At 55.3% G+C, this 23,332-nt stretch overlaps 1 protein-coding gene across 15 annotated transcripts in view; it reads left to right on the forward strand.

Moving 5' to 3' along the window:
* The window catches only part of NFASC (neurofascin), a 173,821-nt gene that overhangs the window by 141,700 nt on the left and 8,789 nt on the right, over window positions 1-23,332 (forward strand). For 5 of the 15 annotated variants that reach the window (XM_032466996.1, XM_032466998.1, XM_032466997.1 and 2 more), the window contains 7 exons: window positions 1,805-1,927; window positions 3,003-3,176; window positions 5,559-5,573; window positions 10,970-11,212; window positions 14,665-14,781; window positions 16,013-16,165; window positions 21,896-22,027. In XM_032466996.1, the coding sequence (XP_032322887.1) occupies window positions 1,805-1,927; window positions 3,003-3,176; window positions 5,559-5,573; window positions 10,970-11,212; window positions 14,665-14,781; window positions 16,013-16,165; window positions 21,896-22,027 (957 nt within the window). Of the gene's footprint in view, window positions 1-433; window positions 639-1,804; window positions 1,928-3,002; window positions 5,487-5,558; window positions 5,574-10,969; window positions 11,213-14,664; window positions 14,782-16,012; window positions 16,166-21,895; window positions 22,028-23,332 lie in introns of those variants that run through there. The other 10 variants (XM_032467001.1, XM_032467002.1, XM_032467005.1 and 7 more) reach the window with 6 other exon arrangements.

Genomic DNA, 23,332 nt, shown 5'->3' on the forward strand with positions numbered 1-23,332 from the left:
TTTTCAACTCCTGTCTGCTGCCAGTCTAAACCGTACTAAATCTAACTCAGGGTGACGCGGTCTTTGAGCCCAGAAAAGAGCTTTCCATGCCTGGACCCTTGGCTCAGATTTGTGGTTCTGGCACGGACTCCCTGAGCAACCTACCCCCAAGCTTGGAGATGAGTCTCAAGACGGAGCGGCTCAGCTGTACGTTTGGCTAACTTGCCTGGTCCCCAGAGAGGTGACGTGGCTCAGAAAATGACCGAAAGCAAAAACCTCTGCTCTGTTTGACATCCACTCTCTAGTGGCTCACGAAAGGGGGGCAGTCAGGCCCTTCCCCCAGCCTCTGTGGGACTGATGTGGCGAGCCAAGGGAAGACCAGTCACTGCCGCCAGCACTAACCACTAACCCGCCCGGCCCAGCCCCCCCTCACCGGCCTGCCTCTGTCCCGAAGGCCTATTACTGGAGGGAGAGCAGCTTGCTGAAGGGCCTGTGGGTGTCTCAGAAGAGGCAGCAAGCTGGCTTCCCCGGCGACCGCCTGCGGGGCGTGGTGTCCCGCCTCTTCCCCTACAGCAACTACAAGCTGGAGATGGTTGTGGTCAACGGGCGAGGCGATGGGCCTCGCAGTGAGACCAAGGAGTTCACCACCCCGGAAGGAGGTAGGTCTGGCACGCAGCTCCCCGGGTGGGGCAGGACGAGGGGGGCGCACCCAGGTGGGCCCGCAGCGGCTCCAGCGTGGCTTGGCCCGCACTGCACACATTGACTTCTGCGTGACCTCGAGGAGGGATGACCTACGAGCTGAGCAGCTCCAGCCGTGCCCCCAGAGCATCGTCACCGAGGTGGCCGCCCTGACAGAAGATTGGATGTCAAGACTGTGCGGGCTGCTGGTGTGATTCCGGACGAGCTGTGCATACGGACTCCCATGGGAGGGCACTGCGGGAACTGGGGCCACCTGCTCACCACCTCCTGAGGGAGCACAGGCACGCTGATCCCTCAGAGGCATCTGGTTTACCAGCCCCAAGGACCTTCACTCTTGTCACCACTGTAATCAAGGCTGTGCTGAGACAGTGCGCCCTGCAGGGGGCGCCCTGGTCCTGGAAGACAGACACTTGCAGAGGTCCCAGCCCATCTGTTCTGCCGGTGCTCTTGAACCAGCCTGGCATTTGCTCTGCCCTCTCCTGTCTCTCCTTCCTCCTTTCTTCAGTATTATATTCCCCATTCTTCTCTCTCTCTCCTTTCTCCCTCCTTTGTTATTCCCTCTTGTTTCTTTATTCCTGTCTCCCCTCTTCCTCGTCTGGTTTTCATCATCAGTCTCTCCCCATCGCTCATGCTCCTGGCACGTGTTCTGTCGTGGGTTACTTTCTCCTCACCCCTGAACCCGGCATTCTCAGCTCGGAGGCCAGCTGCTCGGACCCAGTGGTGAGAATCCTTGTGTGAGGATTGAGACCTGCTGCTTCTGTCACCAAACGACTCAAATTGGTACCCTGCCTGGGAATGGCTCTGCCCAGCTTGGAGGTTTCTTTGCAGGATCAGAGCCTCACATGTGCTACATCCAGGGTAGTTGCTAAAGGAGAACTTGACTGACTTCCTCCCCATGTAAACAGAGTCTGAGCCATGTGTGCCCTAAAGCTGGGGAAATGCCATTCAGGATGGGGCGATGGGCACCGGCCACCTCCCGGTTCTCCGGGTTCCGGCTTAGCAACAATCCAGCACGGGGGTTGCCCAGAGGTCAATGCCTTCATATTTGTGCTTTGTTTTCTGTGTTTTCCTCATCCTGCCCCCACTTCTCTCCCCCATGTCCCCCACTCTCTCCTCCTTCCCCAAGTACCCAGTGCCCCCAGGCGTTTCCGAGTCCGGCAGCCCAACCTGGAGACAATCAACCTGGAGTGGGATCATCCAGAACACCCCAATGGGATCCTGACTGGATATACTCTCAAATACGTGGCCTGTACGTTCTGCCCTTCTTTCTCTTGGATAATCTGAGAATCAGAAACCCTATTCTCACCACTTATCCTAAGGAATCAGGTAGCCAGCCTACGGGTACGGAGGGCATTGCGGAGGGATGGAGGGGCCGGGGGAGAAGCTCCCCGTAGAATGAGGGGAGGCAAGTGAGGCCCAGTCCCTGCTCTCCTGACACTGCTCCCCCAGCAGGGGGCTTCTAGTCAGCCCAGCAAGACAGAGAGGACTTCCAGTCTGATGAGGGATTCGGCCCCGGCCCACAGGGATCTTAGAGTCTCCAAGTCTAGGAGACAGAGTGCCTCACCTGGTGTGATTTCTATCCGATGGGGCAGATAGTACATGCATAGGAATCCACATGACACTGACACGTGGAGATACCTTAACAAGATGCCTTTTTTGGGAAGGCAGCTGTCTGTACAGCTGCCAGGGAATTTGGAGCAGCTCAGTCAGGAGCCTGGGTTGGGAAGACCTCACCTAAAGAATTCAGCGTCACCATTCAGGGGCAGGAGTGTTATTCATTTGAAAAACTTTCAGCCTTCTAAAGTAGGTAATGTACCTACAAAGGGCCAGGTGTTGTGCTGTTAAGGATTTTAATAGCCAACTGTGTGCCTGTATGCTATTCTGAATCCATCTCTAGACCTGACCTTCCCCCTTTGAGTTATACTGAATAAGCCTTTTCCAAAGAAGACATTAACAATCAGAAGTTCTAGTGGTTTTGACCTAGTTCTATTTGAAAGGAAGAAAGGAACTCAAGTTTTGTCCTTGTTGAAAAGGCTTGAGTTGAAATCTTTCAAAATCAGCCTCATAGCTCTGCAGTGAGCCAGCGATGAGATCAGTGGGAAAGTGTTACCCTGGGGAGTCATCAAAGCACCGGAAAGGAGTTCTTGCCCCGCACTCGGCCTTTGAACCGTCTCCCATCCCCAAGTCTTTAAGGTCCTGGGTAGGCTCCACGGGGTCCCCTGTCCAGCAGAGTCAGTGAGGCTTCCTCCTTCCAGCTGCAGACTGTATAACCCGTCACGGTCAATGTTGCTAAAGTTCAATTCCACTTACCTATCTCTCCCCAGTTAATGGAACCAAAGTAGGAAAGCAGATAGTGGAAAACTTCTCTCCCAATCAGACCAAGTTCACGGTGCAAAGAGCAGACCCCGTGTCGCGCTACCGCTTTTCCCTCAGTGCCAGGACGCAGGTGGGCTCTGGGGAAGCAGTCACAGAGGAGTCACCGGCGCCCCCGAAAGAAGGTAGGTGCACTGGGGCAGCCTCGGAGCAAAAGGGCCCAGATAATTCAGATGCCTAGAGAAACACTGACTTGGTCTGTGGCTGCCCAGCCTCTTGGGATGGAGAGGAAATGAGGCTGCAGGCCCTCAACCCTCCAAAGGAGAGAGCCCTCCTGCGTGCTGAGAGGTAGGTGCCAGCTGTGTATCTGCAAAAACGCATCTTCTTACTGTTGCTACCAGACCTGGGTCCCCACTCGGCCTTGATGTGCTCAGCTACTCAACCCCTGTCATCTTTTCTTCTAGTGGGGGATTGAGGAGGGGAGTGTGACTCGCAGCTGAGCTGAGGGCATGAGAGAAAGCGTGCTGGAAGCAAACGTGCTTGTGGGCTCCAGAGAGCAGGGATGGTGTTCGCCTGCGGAGGGAGGCAGCCATATTGTCGAGATGGCCCCACGAGGGCTCTGGCGACGCCCCTTCTTTTCCCAAGAGTGCAGGGCACCCAGAAGGGGAGGGAAAGTCCGCTACTGAAGCTACTTTCTGGGATCGAGTAAAGCAGGAAATGTCATCCCTCCTTGCAGCCTGAATTGAGTTGAATTTCAGGCCGGGGAGAGGAAGGGGAGTTGGGAAGCAGCTGATTTGCCAAACCAGCTCCACAAACAGCAAATGATTTTCTCTCCCCGTTCTGGCGTCTTCAGCAGCGCAGCCTCCTGCCCCGAGCTGCGCCCACCTTAAATCTCCGCCAGAGGGCGCTCCGGGCCCACCTGTGCCTGTGCTGGGAGCCCCTCAAACCTGCGAGGCTGTAAGAAGCCTTGGTGTTGGCCAGACCGCAAATGAGAGGGGACGGGGGCTCTGCCTCTCCAGAGGTAGGGTGGTCTGTTCAATAGCCATTTCTTGAGCATCTAGGACATGAGGTGCCAGACACTGTGCCAAAAACGAGGGATATGAAGGTAATAAGCTCACTCAGTCTAGAAGGATAGACAGCCACAGGACTATCTAATTGTAATTCAACATGAGAAGTGTTATGTGTTTAGATGACAGAAATGCAGTGGCTTGCAGGGGCGGGGGGTTTATTCTCCAAGCGAAGACCAAAAAAGAGGGGATGTGAGTAGGAATCCTTGAAGCTGACAACACGTTACGTGTCTAGTGCTTTCCGCGGAAGGCTGAGGCCCGGCGGCCTGACCCTGCTCGGGATCGCACCTCCTGAGCGCCCTGGCCCCCATCCCAGGAGTGCCTCCAGCCCGGTGCCATCTTATCCCCGGCTTCCCCGTTCAGCTTCATAAGGAGCCCTGCATCCCTCCCCAGCCCCCAGTTCCCTGGCCAGCAGACCAGGCAGAAGCTGGAGGAAGGCCGACAGTGTTTTCTGTGTCCCTCCCTGCCCTTGTATACCAGGAGTGAGCCACCCAATTATTCCCCTCCTAGTGCCCGCTTCCAGCCTCCCAGGGACTTGGGCCATTTACTAGGGCTGGGGGGGCTTTGGGTAAGTGGCTGTTAAATGCCTATTACCAAAGGGCAGACTGGGGGTGATGCATTTTCTTGATTACTTAATTCTCTAAGGAGACACATAAAGAGTCTCCCCACTCCCCATCTCCACCCCCCATCTCCACCCCAGTACAGAACATCAGGTAGACAAAGCCCCCTGGCCCAGCCCCAGCGACCACCACAGGGAGGATCTGCAGCTCCAGGGGACAAGAGAACAAAGAGACTCTTCTCAGCTCAGGGATTTGCAGCAAATTCAAGAATTCCTTTTAGGGTTCTCAGCCCACAGCTGGGTTTCTTATTTTGTAGGATGTAGCGGGGCAGCAGAACATGAGGACGGGGCTCAGGGCTCCAGTCCATTGCAGTTCCCAGGCCTTCCAAGGCTGGGATGGTTTGGGGAGAGCTCAGTCAAATATGCACCCCCCCAACCCCAACACTATTCAACAATAATGGAACCTTCCTTTTGACTGGGGTTGGTGTCCTACACCACCGACATCTTATGCCCTCAATTCCTGGCATCACTGAGGGTCACCCAGCCTCCTTCATAAAGGTCAGCCCAGCCCAGCAAGGGAAGGACACACCCTTGGAGAAGGCCCTGGGAACATCGCACTCTGAGTAGACTGTCCCTGCTCCCACCTCTTAGGTGTCCTTGAGTAGAGCTACAAGCAGAGTATATTAGAAAGGTCTCCAAGGCCCAAGGAAGTTTTCTGTGGGGACATACCAGACCCCAGTGGAGTGGAACATGATCCCCGAACAGCAGGTGGCAGCCTCAGGGCGGTGGCCACCACCCTGCCACACCGTCTGGGCCAGTTTTGAGCCAGAACCTTCTCTGTCCTGTGGTTGCTTGTCCTGAGGTTTCACCTGTGCTCTGTTTTCTCTTCTCTCTCATCCTTTCTCCCTCTCTCTGGCTCTCTTGGGCGCCGTGTTCTGAAGCTACTCCAACCGCAGGTACCGTACCAGCAGCCGAGGTAACGGGCATGGCATGGGGCACGCAGGTGGAGCCCAGCCTAGCCAGGGCGAAGAAGGAGGGAGAGGCTCGGGGTGAAAGCATGCTCCAGGCTCACCCTTTCAGTGCGTGGCAAGCCAGGCTGTCCAGGAGGATGTGTGTGGAGGATGGAACCAGAGGACACCAAACACATTTTCCTCCCTTCGCTACCGAAGGAGGATGGCATAGGCGGGGCCCTGCCCTCACGGGCTCCAGGCCTGTTCTCTGGAGCTGCGTGATTGCTCCCCCTGAATCACCCGAGCCTTTGCCCGGGCTTGACACCTCCGAGCCCAGAGAGAGGGCCCACAGCCTTTGGGTGGCCCACTGTGCCCTCGAAGGAGTAGGGGCAGCTGGCTCCCGTCCCCTGGTCAGGCTGCCGCCCCCTGGAAGGGTGGCCTGTGGGTGAGCACGCTGCGCATGCTGGCCCTGCATGCGGCATGGGGCCCGGCACCCGCTCTGCCTTCCATCACGGGTCCGGTCAGTGAGGACGAGGGAGCATGTCCTGGGAGGGGGCCAGGTGTCCCAGGACCTGGAGTCGCAGCAGACGCCGTGGGCAGATTGTCCCCTCGCCCCTCAGAAACTCACCTTCTCAGAGTCTCTGGTGTTAAGTCCGTCTCCAGTCTCGGGGCCTGGGAGGTGGATGCACTGTGGAAGTGAGGAGTTGGGCGGGCAGGTCCACGTGGGCGATAACCTACCAGCCAGGTCCCTCCTCTCAGTCCTCAGGCTGTGGGTTTGAGGAACATCCCCAAAGAAGGCCGGTCCTCTGGCTGGAGGAACTCGGCAGGGACCCCAGGGTTCCTTCCCCGGCCCTCCTCTGAATCAGAGCAAAAGCTACGGGGCAGGGTCTGCCGGAGCCTCCTTAAGCTCGAGGCAGCAAGGTGAACCTAGAGCCAGGCGAGGAATCAGAGTTGGCTTGTGAAGAGGATGCCGTCTTGCCCGGTTTGGTTTCCTTCCTTCCACTCATTTACCGCCTCCCCCCCCCCCCCATTTTAGGTTGGCTCTATTTCTGTTGCGCACCCTGCTTCCTTCAGTTTGTGTTTGCTCCACCAGTGAGATCTGTGGGTGGTGCACTGCCATCATCCTTCCCTTCCCCAGTCCCCTCCATCCCCCTCCCAAATAACCCAGGCTGGCAGGGCTCAGTGCTTCCCCACCTCTTCCGGGACGTGAGGCCGAGAGGTGTCCTGGGCCCGGAGACCAGGAAGAAAGCTGTCCTTGCTTGCACTCTGGGGGTTGTCCTGACTCCCTGGTTCAAGTTTGTGTCGGAGATTTCCCCTGGGACTGTTACAGTAGGTGCTCAGTGTAGTCTGAGCCGGCTCAGGGGAGGTGGAAGGCGAGATGCAGGGAGAACACTGCATGAGTCACCTGGAAGCTTTTTGGCCAGGCACCTTGCGGTCCACCTCCCCCATTCTGGCACCCAGGACCCAAGGCAGGTGGGTCTGGTGGCAGGGAGCCTGCCCTGGTCAGTGGTCATCTGCGCCGGTCTCACTGCCCCTCTCATGAGTGGCAGGTGTGAGGGGGAGGGGTATGATTCCAAACACCCCACTTCCTACTTCCGTGTGGAAGAGATCCAAGCTCATTGTGGGGTGCCGAGGGAGCCAGGGCCTCTGTCCATCAGTCAGATGTGTTTCTCAGGCTCCGGCTTCCGCAGGACCTGGTGGGAGAGGCACACTGTGCTTCTTGGTGAATAAGTTGTGCGGATGACATCAGCTGTTCCCAGCTTTAAGTGCATAAGAACCTCCTGCACCACATGCAGGTGCCAAGTGAGGGAGCCCAGACTGGACACTGCTGACACGGGCCTGGTGTCCGGCCCTCTGCTCCCTTCCCTCTCATCCTCTCTAAACCTGGAAGTTTTTCCCCGAAACTGATCTGGTCGTATCTTACCCAGTGAAGATAATATCTGCAGTCTCTGAGGATTGCCGCCCGTCTGCGCCGGCCATCTGTGGTTTAGCCAGGGTAGGCTGTGCACCATGTGGACATTTGTGGACTGAGCCGTCCACCTTGGAATGTAGAAACTGCCGGCCTTGTCTTTGACTCAGATCTGCAAATGCTTGGTAGGCAGTTGCATGGTGGCTTCTGGGGAATGAAAGGTGAATAAGAGCCATGCTGTCACTCTCAATTTTCTCCGTCTCCTGCATAATGTCCCCGAAAACTCTGGTGGAAAACCCTTGGCCACGGCTGGGGTGCTTTCCAGTGTGCATTAGGCAACCCATGAGGTTGCCGCTGCCTTCGGTTAAGGGTCGGGTGCTTCCAGGTCCAGGCCCACCCTGGGTCCCCATTACTCTCAGTTGCCAGGCTGGTGGTCTCCACTAGGCCGTGACCAGCATGGTTCTCCAGCCCATAGTCCCTGCTGTGGCTGGAGATGACTTCCCAGCCCAGCAAGTTGTCTGTCCAGCCCGTGGGCCACTCTGCTTACAAACCCCATTTCTGGGACTTACTCTCTTTTTATCTGCTACCCCAACCCCGCCCCGGGGGTTGAAATCATCTGAATCCCCTTGGACCCGTGCACTGGACAGCTTCCCATGGAACACCTGCCCTCCCTTCCCGCCTGTGCAAACCGCTGACAACTCACTCACCTGACTCTTGTGTCCCTTCCCTCGGAGCCTTGCCCTCTTGCCTCTGCCCTCTCGGTCTCTGTGACCCGGCCCGGCCCTGGGACAATAGACACAGCGAATGAGTGGGTCAGAGAGGATGCTGTGTGGCCGGCTGTGACCTGAGCCAGCTAAGGTTGCCTCCTCCACTGTGACTGCTCCGGGCGCCCTCCGGGAGGATACCTGGGGAGCTCCTCCTTTCCTCCTCCTCCCTCCTGCTCCCCTCGCGCTAGTACCTGACTGTTGCTGATGCGCCAAAGGAAAAGCATCGAGGTAGCCATCATCAGAGAAAACCCTTCCTCCTATCGCGCTTGGCAGAGGGAGGGGACGAGACTCTGGCCGCATCCTCAAAGTCGTTTCTCATCCCGTCTCTGCCCAGCTGGGCCAGCACGAAAGTCGCTCTAGCCTAGCCTCTCTCAGCATCTCTGTTTCTAGGGCTGCTCGCCCGAGCGCCCAGGAAAGCATGTGTAAGCCTGGCTGTTGGCCCCGCGTGAGTGTGAGTGTAGTGTCTGCTTGTACGAGGACCAGGGGCCACGTGAGTGTGTACAGCTTTGGGGACATTATTCAGGGGGCTGGGAAAGGCAGCACCACTGTGCGCATAGGAAGGGCGGCTGAGGTGTCTGCGCCGCACCGAGTGGGATGATTTAGGTTAAAAGGGAGTTGAAGGGGTTTGATGACACCTTTTAAATAGTCACAGCAAAAGAGAGCATTGTGAACGTTGCATTTGCCAGAAGTTATTAGAAAATATAGCACTGATAAGGAGCCAAATCAGAGCAGTCCTGTCCAGATCGACAAGATAGCTTCTCAGGGTTCCTTCCAGCAGCTCGGAGCAGGGGGAAGAGCCCACGTGTGTCCTTGGCACCAGGAGCTGCCTTTGCTTTGTGGGTCTCTCAGCCTCGTGTGTGTGTGTGTGTGTGTGTGTGTGTGTGTGTGTGTGTGTGTCTTGGTGGGTGGGACATGCGGATCCCCTCGGGCTTACCTCTTACAGCACTGAGCTTACATTCTAGACCAGGGGCCGCCTTGGACTGAAATACATCCTTGAATAACGACCGTGAGAGGGAGACTTGTTCCCACGGCACATCCCTCACCTTCCTGATGTCTGTGAATTGACTGGGGTTTGGGGAATATAGGCACTGTCTGCCTTGACCTTGTCCAGGAATCTCTGGAATGCATGGGGCACAGTCAGCTGCCCAGTGTGACTTCTGTGGTCAGTGCCCTCAGGGCCCAATAATGCCTCTGACCTTATAAACAGGGAGGTGCCTGGGATCCGGGAACAGTCCCTCCTTCTCTGTAGGGGACTTGTAATACTGGAAGGCCCAGGGGAATGAAAGGGCTTTTGTTGGTCAGGCTCTTGTTGAGAAGGCTTAGGATCTTATAATTCTTTCCTGAGAAAAGCTGTCTGGCTGTTCTCTCTCTGGCTCCCTCCCTGCCCTGGCTCCCTTCTGAGAGTTAGGGGTATTGTTTTCCTGATCTTCTGGCGATCTGAAGTGATGTTGCTTGGGTGGGATGTCGCTTTCCCTTGGAAGTTATAGTTACGTTATGTCTTAACATCCACTCCTACTACCCCATTAGCATCGACAGTAGAAAGTAGACTGCGGTCAGATCACAGGAGATAGAGGGCAAGGAGGAGAGGTAGCGCTATCTCGCCCTGATTCACCCATCATTCTTCTCAGACCCTCAGCTTTGGCAATCCTGGAACTGAAGAGTAATAGGCCAGCCCTGTGTTAGCATCCGTGACTCTTTTGTAGAAGGAAAGAGGGTCTATGGAAACATTGTCACAATAGGCTTAGCCCCCTGGGGCTGACCAATGTCAAAGGGTAGCTTTGGATGGGAGATGAGGACATGAGAGTTAGTGCAGATTTGAAATCCTCTAGAGACTTTTGCAAAAAAGCAGCCTGGCATGTGTCTCACTCGCGTCCTGGGATTCCTCCATCCACTGTGGGCTGGGAAGACGGTGCTACCGAGCACAGGCCACACGGTGGTTCCATTAGTGCCCCTTTCCCATGCTCTAATAAAAGGGAAAGGACTTGGGGTGCCCAGACCCCAAGTGTCCTAGAGAGAAAGGCAGTTACTACAGGTCAGGGTGGATCGGGGGTAATTACACGAAGGCCCATCACTGGGCAGAGAAGAGAGGCGAGGCCCGGGAATAAACCAGAGCTGAGACCCTGGGGAGAGGCTGAGCAGTGGAGGCAGGAGAGGTGAACCGTGGTACAAGGCTTCCCCGCAGACTGGGGAGCCTTCTCCCTTTGTGGCTGGGTTTGGGGGATGTTAGAACTCAAGCAGGCTGGAGAAAGGGTCCTTTCGGAGTGAATGGCTGGGAATGGCAGGTCTCCCAGGGCACCTGCAGGACAGGGGCTGGACTCCTGCCCACCTTGAAGGCCGGGGCTCCAGGCCTGGGCCCAAGTGGTGCTGCTTGGCCTGTGCTGGGTGGCGCTTGGCCTGGGACCCCAGATCGTCCCTGGGGTCTGAGCAGCTCGGTATGTGTCCATCTTCATCACTGCCCTTGGCTGGATGCATGCTGGGTGCTTTGAGCCACACAGACCATGAGAAGAAAATGAAACGCACCGGCTTCATTCTCTTCCTCCCCCACGGTCGTGCTCTCTTCCACCGCGACCCGTCTGAGCCAGTCCGTCCTGCTTGGGGTATGGGAGGGGCCTGGTTACTGAGCTGCATCCCTTCCGCGGGCTGCCTGCCTTGCACACGGGGCCGTGCGTCCAGGCTGGGGACAGCCAAACCAACCCAGACTCGGCTGTTTTACGTTTCCCTCTCAGCTCCTCCCACGTCGCCCCCGACCACGGTGGGTGCGTCCGGCACTGTGAGCAGTACTGAGGCTACTGCCACGGCCGCCGCCACCACCGAAGCCACCACAGTCCCCACCACCCCAACTGTCGCACCTACCACCATCGCCGCCACCACCGTCGCCACAACTACTGCAACCACTGCCGCCACCACCACCACCACCACCACCACGGAGAGCCCTCCCACCACCACCAGGACTAAGATACAGGAATCCGGTACTGCCCGTCGTCCGTGCTCCCCAGATAGGAGGGGGGGCTGGGGTGGTGCCCACCAACACCTCCCTTTGTTTCTGCTTTGAAAACACAGGTGGTGAGACTCTCAGTCTGGCAGCCTAGAGGTTCAGAGCATCCTGCCCCACACTCTGTGGGTGGTCCCCACTGCTCATACCCCCGTTCTAGCCTCAGATCTCTGTTCTTCAGCAGAGGGCTGTGCCCCTCGGGCAGGACCCCCGGGTCCTGGATGGTAGGGCTGCCTCTAACTAGATGCTGAGTGGTCAGCTCAAAGGGAGAGAGTGTGGGGAAGGGAAAGGGCCTGACACTGACCACCTGGCCTGAGAAGGCTTCCTCCCCCCGACGTGTTTCCTCCAGCCTCGCAGCAGAGGGCTGGGGACCTGGGAGTGGCTGGCCGTGCCAGGCAGCTCTGTTCCCGGAACCCTGTGCCTCCTTTGCCCCTCTCCCCCTGAGGCACATTTATAGATTTTTCTTTTAAAAAATCAGAGCTTCCAGTAGATAGCCTTGCCAAGGAGTCCCGTCATGCTAGAGGCTGTTCTGCTGCTCTCCCCCATGCACCCTCCCCCCGGCCCAGCTACACACACACGGAGGGAAAGTCACAGCCTTTCTAGGGGCCCTGGGTGAGAATCGATCCCCTGGCCAGCCTGCTGAGCCCAGAGAAAGTGCTGTTCCTGCATCACGCAGCCAGGCCAGGAAGCTCTGTGCTTCCAGCGCGAGGAGACCCCTCGGGAATCCAGCAGTACCTCTAAGAACAGGCATCAAACACTCTTATTACCACGGAGGGGGGCCCTCCAGTGCGGAGCCCACGGGCCGGCTGTAAAATCAGCACAATGCAGTTGGCAGGGCTGGCAGGAAGCACCCAGAACCTTCCTCCAGCAGCTGGAGAACTTAGGTCCCCTCCGTGTGCAGGGCAGTCCCTTCCCCTTCCGAGGCCTTGCCGTCACCCGCCGCGCCCCACTTCCCTCAGCTCCTGAATGAGGATGGAGGCTTACTTAATGCACGAGCGAGTGTTTTCTTTGATTCAGTTGCGCGGAGCTCTGCGAGCCACAGGAGGAGACACGGCATATGTAGGTGACATTATACTCCTCAGCCCTTGAAAATGCTGATTGGCTTGAAAGCTACAAAGTTGAGAATTTAAACAACATGTTCTTTAGGAAGAAGCTGGCTGAGGAGAAACCTGCTAGGCTGTTACAAGCTGCCACCAGTTCGGAGTTTGGTGATGGGTGTTCTTGGGGCCACAGGGAGGCCTCTACTGCATTAAGGTGGGCCTCCGTGCCCCACTTTAACGCTTTGAGTTCACAGAAAAGATGCACCAGGATTCCAGACGGTGCGGCCTTGCTGCCACAGAGGACTAGCCCCGTGTCTCACACCCCAGCTTCTAACTGCCTGAGACACCTCGGGGGGCCGGGCCACGCTCTGACCTTATTCTTAGAGCACAGGGGGGCTCCCCTCAACATCCTCACCTCCCTCGAAGCAGCAGAATGACTCTGTTATCCGGGATTTTCAAAAGGAACGTTCCTCTTTGTTGTGTCTTACAACTTAGGACAAAATGTTTCCTAAGTTTACTTACTCCTTTTCGGGGTGAAGTGGAACTTTTTATTTGTCTTTAACTGGTCTTTTTCAGATTTCAAGGGATAGTCCTTAAGTCTCACATCCCAGGAGTCAGCAGAACAACCCACGTTTCCCCTCACTCCATCCTTTTGTGTGTATAGAAATTGCTGGCTTTTCTTCTTGGCGACTCTTTGAGCTTTTCAGTTCCTTTATGATCATCATCTTGGCCTCTCTGGATGGCAGTACCTTCCTCCAACTCCCACCTCTGAGTCATTGTGGCTCCCCATTGCTTGACTTTATCTAACCGTGCCCTAGTCTCCATTTAAGACAGTCAGATTTGGGCCAGGATTGTACTGGTGATCAAACTGTTGAAACCCAAGGTCTCTGGATATTTCCAGGACCCAGAGCTAAAGAGGAAGAGAAAAAAAATCTCAAGTCCCCAAATCACAGCTGATCATAATTCATTCCCAGTAGCAGGAGCCATGAGAGTCTGAGGAGCTGGGGTTGGGGCTGACTTAAGCAGCCAGTACAATGGGAACTTGTGGCAGCTCAATGAAGAAGCAAGCTTCTGCCCTCCCCCTGGAGGGTGCATGGTGCCTTCAATGGAATCTCTTTCTTGGCCCCTCACCTAACATGAGTCGAGTTCACCTACAACTGACAACGTTGTAGTAGAGAAGGTGCTTGTTTGAAGTGAAGACCAGGAGATCTTTGATCACTTCCCCAGCCCTGCAGACTCAGTCCCACGTCAAACAGATAATGAATAAATGCATCATCAGTGTGCTCTAGTCATTTAGTTTTGACAAGTGAGTTGGTGACAGTGCCCCCTTGCATGCTGATAAAATATACAGGAGCCACGCTTATAAAGTCTTTGAAATACAAGGCTTCATGCTAGTACTCCACTCTTCAATCTTTGCTGGGAAATGGGGTAATCAGACTGCTGGGACGCTTGAAAATGATTACGTTTGAAGATTAGTGCCATTCTCCTGTCCACAGGCTATGGTTTCAGACAGCGCGATGGCTTTGATAAAGTAGCTCCCAGCTCATAGGAACTAGGTAATTAATGTCTTCTGTGTTCCATGGAGATCAGACCTCAAAGGTGTAGTGCTGAGCAGCCATCAGAACAGGATTCTTCTGGTGTCTGGACCACTGAATACTGGGTGTCAGGAAGGAGTTACCGCTCTGGCCCCACTGCGCCCATGGAAGGGAGAGGACGGATTCATTCTGTCTCTGCTTGAGGTGCTGAGTTTTAGGCCCCAAGTCCCCTTAGACAATCTGAAGCTATTTGTCACATAGTTCAGCGTCTTGGTGACCAAAAATGACCCCCAGGGCTCCTCAGACCAGAGTTAGTGGCTAGGTTACCATTCTCCACCCCCAGTTTCAGGACGCCATTAAGGCCCTCCCCTGTTTGGTCCTGTCCTTTCTGCAGATCAGGACCCCCTTTTCTCCTTCCTGTAGACCGTCTATAGTTGAGGTGACAGAGGCTGGCACACCTCCGCCCTCTGTCTGCATCCTAGCTAACACGGCTTCTCCCTGGCCCTTTTCGCTGCACCGTTCAAATTCATGACAAGGGACCTAAAAAGGGAATAAACGCAGGTTAGAGCCGCCAATGGCCTGGATCAAACTCACTCTTTCATGCCCACGCCCATCTATGTGGACAGACGGTTTCCAGCTTTCCCCCACCTACGTGTCCTCCTGACTGTATCTGCTCGTACCTGGATGGCAACCCCTGGCCTGGCCCCCAAGGCTGCAGCTTGGAACTCTGTCGGGCCCTGTGCACAGCCACTTCCTCCTCTGCCCCTTCCTAGCCGCCTGTGTGTGTGTGTCTGTGTGTCTGCGGTGCTGCCTCCCTTCCTCACCACTAACTCCTCTTCTAACCCGCCCCCCAGCCCCCGACGAGCAGTCCATATGGAACGTCACAGTGCTCCCCAACAGTAAATGGGCCAACATCACCTGGAAGCACAATTTCGGGCCCGGAACTGACTTTGTGGTTGAGTACATCGACAGTAAGCATTGCTGTGTGGGGTGGCGGTGGCGGCGGCAGCTGCAGCTGCAGCCCGTAGCGTAGATGCTGTTAAAAAGATCCGGTGAACTCCCCCAGGCTCAGGGAGGCCTTTCAGCCGGCTTAATTATGGCCTTAATGAAGTCGATTTGTGCTCAGGTGGTAGCCAGTGAGGTGGGAAGCGCAGACGCAAAGAGCAGGAAGGGGTTTCTGCAGCCATTAGCGAAGGTGCCTGTGCTGGGGTCGGGCGGCCTGGGGAAGGGGCCCTTTGTCTGTTTCCTGCCCGGGATGAGGGCTCTGATGGCCCCCAGTGAGCCAGATCTCGCCTCTGCGTGGATCTTCCTAACTTGGGATCCATGTTTTCAGCTATCTCCTCTAGATAAGGCTGGCCAGTCCAGTCTTGAGGGTCCAACTGTGCTTTGCTCCCAGAGGGACACCAGCTGCCCACAGTACAGAGACCCCAACCAGAGTCATTTGTCTCAAAGAGCTGGTGGCTTGAGCTGAGCTGTTCGCTCCTCACTGAGCCTTGGGAGCAAGCGTACAGGCTGATTAAACTGTAGAGTGTGGTCAGGACATCTGCCTTCTCTGAGCGGTTCAGACCCACCATGCTGGCCTCTTTGGCACCTGCTGGAAGATTCACCCAAAGCTCTCTAAGGAAGAACAAAGCCAACTCTTAGTTCTCTGTGGTTGGAGAGGGCTTCACATCCACATAATCTGGAATCTCTAATTCGGTCCACGCCCCCCTCCCCCGGCCCCCAGACACCCAGGCCCTCGCTTCTCCTCATGTGTGAATTCACCACACGGCTAGAAACGAGAGGGCAACCCAAGGCCGAGAGCCGAGAATCAGGGCCGAGAGCTGAGAATCAGGGTCCTGTCTCACCTCCAGGTACCGTGGGGGTTGCTAACTGGCTCTCTGACCCTCTCCAGGGTCACAGAGCGCTGGCCAACACCCTAAGAGCTTAAGGAAGCAGGTCATAATGTGTTTAATGCTTAAGACTGTGGTGAGAAAGAAAACTTCAGGAGAGGGAACGGTGTCCCTCAGCTGAAGGGCCGTGGGGCAGGAGAGTCCGCACTGTGCGGGAGGACTGGCGGAGCTGCCCGGTGACCTCCCGGTCTGCATGACGGCCCGGGCCCTCCCCCCGTGCTGCCCCTTCGACAGGTGCCCAGGAAGCTCAGCGCTGCCCCTCCGGCTCCCCGTGCCTGGCCGCGGGCTGACTGAGGTTTCTGTTCCCCAGGCAACCATACGAAAAAAACTGTCCCCGTTAAGGCCCAGGCCCAGCCCATACAGCTGACAGACCTCTATCCCGGGATGACATACACGTTGCGAGTTTATTCCCGGGACAACGAGGGCGTCAGCAGTACCGCCATCACCTTTATGACCAGCACAGGTGAGAGGGCATCTGGCCCGGCTGTCCCCGGCAAGCATGGGGCATGTCGTTCTCATCCTCGGCTCCCTGCTTGTGTCTTCTCCGCGGGAAGAAGACCCACCCCCCCGTTCCTCACCTTGCATGGCGGGCTCAGCTCCTCTTATGTGTCGGTCTGCGGCTCCCGGGAAGACTCAGAGGTGCCGGAAGTGCATGCCAGGGGAGAGGAAAGCACGCGTCCGACCCTGTGGGGGTGAGTGGGACATCAGACGAGAGGCAGAGCGCGTAGAATGAGGTCAGAGGAGAACGCCTGGCCTCCACTGTCCTTGAACCCAAAGGGCTTGGCGTGTGCACAAACGTCGTCTCTGCGTGTGGGTCTGGGGGCAGCCTGCCCCGTAGGCACAGGGGCTGGTTTCCTGCACGTGGGGTTAGGGCATAGGACCATCCAAGGGTCTCAACCCAGAAATCTTCCCAGGAACCAAACCAAGGGTCAGCATGTGTGTCACTGCCTTGCCACTGTCGTCTGTTGTTTAAAAATTCCGAGGGGTGTGCCACCAGTCATTTGGAGCTTTGTTTTGGTTTCATTTTGCCCAAGTTTGTCGTGGCTTAAAAGTAGTTGAACTTTTGTCGTGCTGGGGTGGGGGAGACGCTTTCCCAGCGCTAGGAGAGTTCTGAATCTATCAGGGCTTCAGCTGTGGATGGAGAAGCTTCTGCATTGTACCCAGCGAACAGGCCAACGGGAGCTCAGGAAAGGGTACAAGGTTCAGAGATCTCCCTGCTGGTCAGGGTGGCTTGCAGTCTGCAGAGCGTGAGGGCGTTGGCTTGTCTATGTGTGTGTTTCTTTAAAGTCAGCCAGGCAAGGTGGCCAAGTGGCCGGTTTGCTAAGCCATGGGGTAAGGGTGAGTGTGGGGAAAGACACTGAGAGGAAAGGACCAGTGCCTGACCCCAGGGACTGTCCTAGTCAGATGCAGGTTACTAGACACAACAATAAAGAAAAAAATAAAAACCCACAGTGGTTTATATGAATTGCTGAATGTGGACTGCTCTTCCCGTGCTGGCCTGATGAGGCTGATCCTGGGAGCTTGCGTCTTGAGCTCACTGCCCATGCATAAAAATGCCTCACTCCACCCCTTCTAGCCTGGTCCCTCTTGGTCTGGGTGTCCTGGCCTCCCTGTGTCTCTGCCTGTCCTGCACGTGCCCATGCCAACAAGACTCAGGGAGTCTGAGAGTCCAGCTGCTGCTTGAACCTAGCCAGGCCAACTCAGGCAGGATGTCCACAAGCAGCCAGGCCATCCTGGGATCCAGGCCAGGGGACTGGACAGTGGACTGAGCGGAGCAGGTGGCTGAACTCTGCCTGACTCAGTCGGGGTCCCAAGGTGTTGCTCACCGGTGCATGCATTTGACGTTGCTTCATTACAAACTTGAGTCCAGCACAGAGACAGAAAGCAAAGATGAGATTCAAGGATGGAGGTCCATCCTGCAGAATGCAGCAAAAGCCAGCTCAGCCTGCTTTCAGAGTTTGACTTCTCCCCATGCTGAGCCCTGGGGCTGTGGGCCAGGCCCAGGGAGAAAGCCAGAGAGAAAAGGACCAGTATCTGCCCTCAGGGATGTCCCAGTCTGCTTTGACAGATTAAACGTGCAATACAGAAAAAATAATAATTGCCAATACCCTTCTGGACATTGACTTAGATGTTCATTTCTTTAAAAAAATTTTTTAATTATTTACTGAAGTGTAATTGATTTACAATGTTAGTTTCAGATGTACAGCAAAGCAGTTCAGTTATACATACACATATTTTTTTCTTTCAGATTCTTTTCCATTATATATTATTACAAGAAATTGAATATAGTTCCCTGGGCTATGCGGTAGGTCCTCAGGTGTTCACTTCTCTTTTCCTGTGGTTGCTATGGAGAGGCTGGTCCCATATCTTGCCCTCGGAGTAAGTGAGGTATTTGGCACTTGCAGGTTTTCCCGACTCCTCCCAGTGCGAGCTGGAGAGGGCAGGTTTAGGACCCTTGCCCTGAGTACATACCGCTCACCTTCCTCACTGGCTGGCTGGAAATTACTATGTGCAAAGCACATAGGGAAGGAAAGTACTTTCTCTTTCTGAAGTTCATGTGTGCCTGTGAGTGTGTGTCCAAGATCCTTTGAAAAATCCACAAAGGAGTGGGTGGACTCCAGAGCCAAGTTCACAGAATCTCCCAGGTCCTTGTGTCTCATCGAAGCAAGTTTATGATCATCTCTGGGCCCAACCACTGGTCATTTAGGCAACCACAAGCCATCACTTTAGTCCATAGACTCAAACCTACCACAGTGGTTCAGGCAAGAAATGAAAGAAAACCATGAGGAATGCTAACAGGCTCCCTGACTCCCACCAGAAAGACCCAACGTGGAAATTTAATTACCTTCTTGAAGCTTTTGTAGCCAAAGAGACCCGAGGGGCCACAGACACATACCCTGGACTCTGAGAGACCTGTCATCATTTCCGTCCTGGGCCGGCGGGATGGGGTAAGGCTGACAGTGGGCCAGCAAGACAGACAGCAAACTGCCTCCGACCTCAGGGACACGGGGATGAAGAACATTAGGGGACCTAACTGTAGTCAGCCTCTTCCCGCTGTGTCTGAGAGAAACCCGGGGTGGGGCGAGGTGGGGTGGAGAGGTGTGAAATGATGTTTAAGTGAGAGTAGGCAAGCCGGACTGCATTTGGAGAAAGCCCATCCCTGCATACTCGTTCATCTGCCCCATTTCTGAAATAGAATTCTTCTGCCGACTTTGAGTGGCTGGCCTCTCACCCGTGGCCAAACCAGTTTCCTCCCGATTAGAGCTAGGAGTCACGGGAACCGCCTTGCAGGGGAGTTGTCCGTTTCTGAGCGAGGCTGTAGGACGTAGCGTGGAAGTTGCACAAAATGTGGCCTCTAGTCCAGAGTGAGAGGCACTTGGACCTGTGCTCGCCTGATGAGCAGGTGCGGCCCTGGCATTAGTCCTAGCAAAAGTGCTAAGTGTCAGTATACCCTGGCCTTTCAGAGTCGCTGTTACCTTGTGCATTAGGAACCTGGAAACGCACTAAATGGATCAATTAAGAATGGTGTTCGCAGACCGGGGTAACTGCCCTGCAGCCTTGCAAAAATGCCTTCCGCCATTCAGAGTCCATGTGTGGGGTCACGTGTGACTGAAGTCATCATGTCCTCCGTTTCCTTTGGTTCTTGAGAAACTAAGTCACTTTGATGGGATCTGGCTGAGCCCACCTTACCCCACATCCCACTTGGTTTTTGCTTTGTTTGTTACTGCGTATCATTGTCGTCGGTGAGTTTTTGGTGTACAGCATAATGATCTGAGATATGTGTATATTGTGAAATGATTACCGCGGTGAGTTTAGTCTGTCACCACACATAGTTACAAAGTCCACTTGGTTTTGAACAGCCTTTTGTGTCCAGACTTCACAGAAAATTCTTTGACTTTTGCAGTGAGGTTTGAAGGTCATGTTTGAACTTCACAGGGTACCGTCAGGAATGGAAAGCTACATTTAATTTCTAAATTGTCCATATGGCCCCTTTCCTGGGATTGTGACTTCTCTCCCAAGAGAAAGGAGTCTTGTGGAGATGGCTGTCAGGCTGTGTCAGAACCAGCATTGGCAAGGTGGTGGAGCAAACAGGTCTTTGCAGACGTTAAACCAACTTCTCTGCCAAAGGTGGGGACCACCATCCACACACAAATTGAAGTGACTCCTTCATCCCAGTGCCCAGCTGGCACGAGGTCAAGCCAGTATCCACGTGACCCCCAGCTGGCATCAGAAAAAAACACCCCAGGTTTACCATAGCATATTGGGATTCAATTGGTTGTTAATCTGTAAATAGTCAGTGACCACCTGTTGTGTGACCAGCATCGTGCAAGCACTAGGGGGTTCGAAGAATCTTTGATAGTCAGGACCCAGGAAAGAGAACAATTAAATGTTACATCATGTGGAGTACTTGGGGGTGAAATCAGAGTATGGAGGTTGGTGTGGGCATTTGCTGAGGCAGCCATCTGAAAACAGGAGCAGCAGATGCAAAGGCCCTGAGGCAGGACTGGGAGTGTCCCGTGTGGCTGAAGTGTACGGGATAGTGGGAGATGGGGCTGATGGAGCCCGACAGGCCAGGATACAGTATGGAGGTTTTTTCCTAATAGTAACGAGCAGCATTGGAGATTGAAGCGAGAAAGCGAGCTGATCCTACATGGGAGTTGGGAAGATCTCTGACACTGTGTGGGAAATGGCCTCTGGGAGCAGGCATGGCAGCAGGGACGGGACTTCCCCACAGTGTACCTGGGTCAGGGTAGTCACGAGCCACGTTCTTCTGGGACTCAGCTGCTTTTCAGCCTGGGGCCGCCTGGGCAGCCAGAGCACGGAAAGCCTGGAAGAGCTTGTTTATCAGTCTTCATTGTTTATTAAGACCATCTCAGTTCAGTGCACTTGGCTGGATGCTGCGAAGGCTATAAAGACAGTGTCTCTGCCCAAAAAGAGCAAAGGGTAGGATCACACCCAGGTACCTGCCCCCACAAAACGGCGTGGGATGCAGATCCTGGAGCATGGCAGGGATCCCTGGTCTGCCCTCTGTCTCTTGTGCTTCTTCCCCGGAGGAAGCTCTGAGCCTCGGCTCTGACTTTGTCAGCTTTCAGTTCTCCCAGGGTTGTCTGGTTCTCCCAGGGGCTGTTCTGCTTGCTCTGCTGGCCCGAGGGTCACATGGGGTGTGTTCTGGCCCTCTGATACTTCCAGTCCTCTGAGTCTTGGTTTCCATGGAAGGCTGCATCTTGGGAGGTGTCACTTTTGTTCTCAAGTCCATAGAAAAGAGGAAGGCAAGTGACTCCTACCCACCCCACCCCTCCCGATCCTTAACCTTAGCCATTGGTCATCCAGGACCCCATCAGATGGCCCCTGAGCTCCTGGTTTCCAGCCCCGCCCACCTGCCCCTTGCATCACGAAAGGGTCTGCCCACTTTGAGACAGGTCTACACATGTCCAGACAGGGACGGCAAGGGGCTCACTGTCAGGGGGTCTCCACGTGCAGAAGTGGTCTGGAAGCAGCATGAAGCCCCAACCTTGCTGCCAGCCCAGCTTGGGGTACCCAGGCAGGGGCCATCCTTGATGTCAGGGAGCACACAGCCCAGCTAGGGAGGGGAGACGTGAGGAAGCACAGGGCATCCCAGATCTGCACCCTGCCTGGGACCCACTGCCAGGAAGCCTGATTGGCTTCAGGGCTGTGCTGGTGGGAAGCGTCGCTGCCCTGGGCTGCGCAGGCCCACGAAGGTGTTCTTACAGGGTTTTTGCCATGAGACCACTGCCCCTGTTCCCTGATGGGTAGTGTGCCGGCTCCCATTTCTTCACTCCTGACTCGTCCAGGGGGCATCATAGCCAGTCCTTGGCCTCCCTCTGTCCCCACCAGGCTGGGCCCAGCCGTCTGGTGTGCAAGAATGCCCGGCCTCGTCCTTAGGGAACTTCCCTTCCTAAAGGACCTGCTCAGCCTTCTGCTGCTTATTCTGCTCCCTGCCCCCCTTTCCCTGCTTCTTTTCTGACCTTTTGACCTTGGCTTTTTAATTACTTTCTCTCTGTCCCTGTAGCAGGGTAGTTAGGGCCAGAGGGCTGCTGGGCGGTAGCATCAGGCCACAGGAGCAACCCGGACGTGAAGTAGCTGAAGTTTTTCCCTTGCCTCCCCGTCCTCCCCTCCTCACCTTCTCAGTGTGAAATCAGTCATGTGTTTGCTTCTGGCCCTCCCCCGCCAGCTTACACCAACAACCAGGCGGACATCGCCACCCAGGGCTGGTTCATCGGGCTCATGTGTGCCATCGCGCTCCTGGTGCTGATCCTGCTCATTGTCTGTTTCATCAAGAGGAGTCGAGGCGGCAAGTACCCAGGTGAGACGTGTGGGAGGAGCGGGCGTGGAGGGCGGGGCCAGCCAGCTTTCCTATGAGCCACCAGTGAGCCCAGGTCCCTGGCCAGATCTGGGGGGCTCCATTCTTTCAATGAGCACAGCCCTTGCCAAGCTTGGACATCCAGTCCTCTGGCCTGTTCTGTGCATCTTAGAGTTGCCAGAAAGCACTTGAGTTAATTAAGTTCGCCTGAGGTGGGCGGATGGTGGAGCCCAGGCAGCCAGAGAGGGGATAGAGGAACCCTGGCTCCCATGAAGAACTGGCCTTCCCTCGCCTGACTCACCACCCATCTGCTCAGTAATTGGCTTTTTTCAGCCTGAATCTCATTAGGATCCTCTGTCCCAAGGGAAGGAGGAAGGAGAGATGCATTTTCTCTAACCATGAGACAGACTGGAGCGTGGTGGGGTCTCAACAGAAGCAGCACATCATGGGAGGGGCTGCGGAGCTGGGCCCTCAGCGCGACTGGGTTGAGATCACAGATACCTGAACAGAGGGTCAGACGCTCCGACATGAGGAGCAGGCAGAGGCTGGGGGGTGGGGTGCAGTGATAGGGACCCTCAGCCCTTAAAGAGGGCTTCGGGCTTCCGCAGAGTCCCAGAGAGGCATTTCTCTTCTGTTGCCTCAAGATCGTCCAGCCCAGACAAACCAAGGTCAAGGACAAGGACCTCTGGCTTTTTTGTTTCTGGAAATATTGATTGTTTTTCAAACAGGGGCAAGAAAGCCATCTGTCTGATGGGGTGGGTAGGGTGACAGGAGACAGGATAATGGATCACCCTGACACTGAATGTCTGGCTGGACTACAAGATGAAATTGCTCCCTGCCCCTAGAGCCATTGCCAGACACACCCTGTGCGCCCCAGATGCCAGCTTCTCCCGCTCTCCGTGAACAAGTCCTCCCCCACGACCCCCCAAAACTCAACTCAGAGCAGAGATTCTGGTTTCTTTTCTCCCCTGCCCACATACCCGCAGGCCCTAGGATTCTAAAGAGTCATGCCTCTCCTTCAACTGAAGGAGGGCAGGAGTTACACTTCTTTATTGGTGAATGATGGGTTTTGTTTGTTTGTTTGTTTGTTTTTTGCTTCGTTGTGCTGCACTGGGGTTGTTATCCTTCTGTTAAGAGAGAAAGACAGAGTCAGGGAGAAGGGCGGCCTGACGGAGTTCACCCCCTGCTCCCAGGGGAACTGGAACTGAGAACTGATCAGATAAACCCTGAGCCTCCTCTGCCCATTCCAGAAAGTTCTTCTCACAGCTAATCTTTCCTCCAGCTCCAGGGGAAGCCCCTAGTCCATCA

This window comes from Camelus ferus, chromosome 23 (assembly GCF_009834535.1).
Source record: "Camelus ferus isolate YT-003-E chromosome 23, BCGSAC_Cfer_1.0, whole genome shotgun sequence".
In the NCBI taxonomy this organism is placed as follows: domain Eukaryota; kingdom Metazoa; phylum Chordata; class Mammalia; order Artiodactyla; family Camelidae; genus Camelus; species Camelus ferus.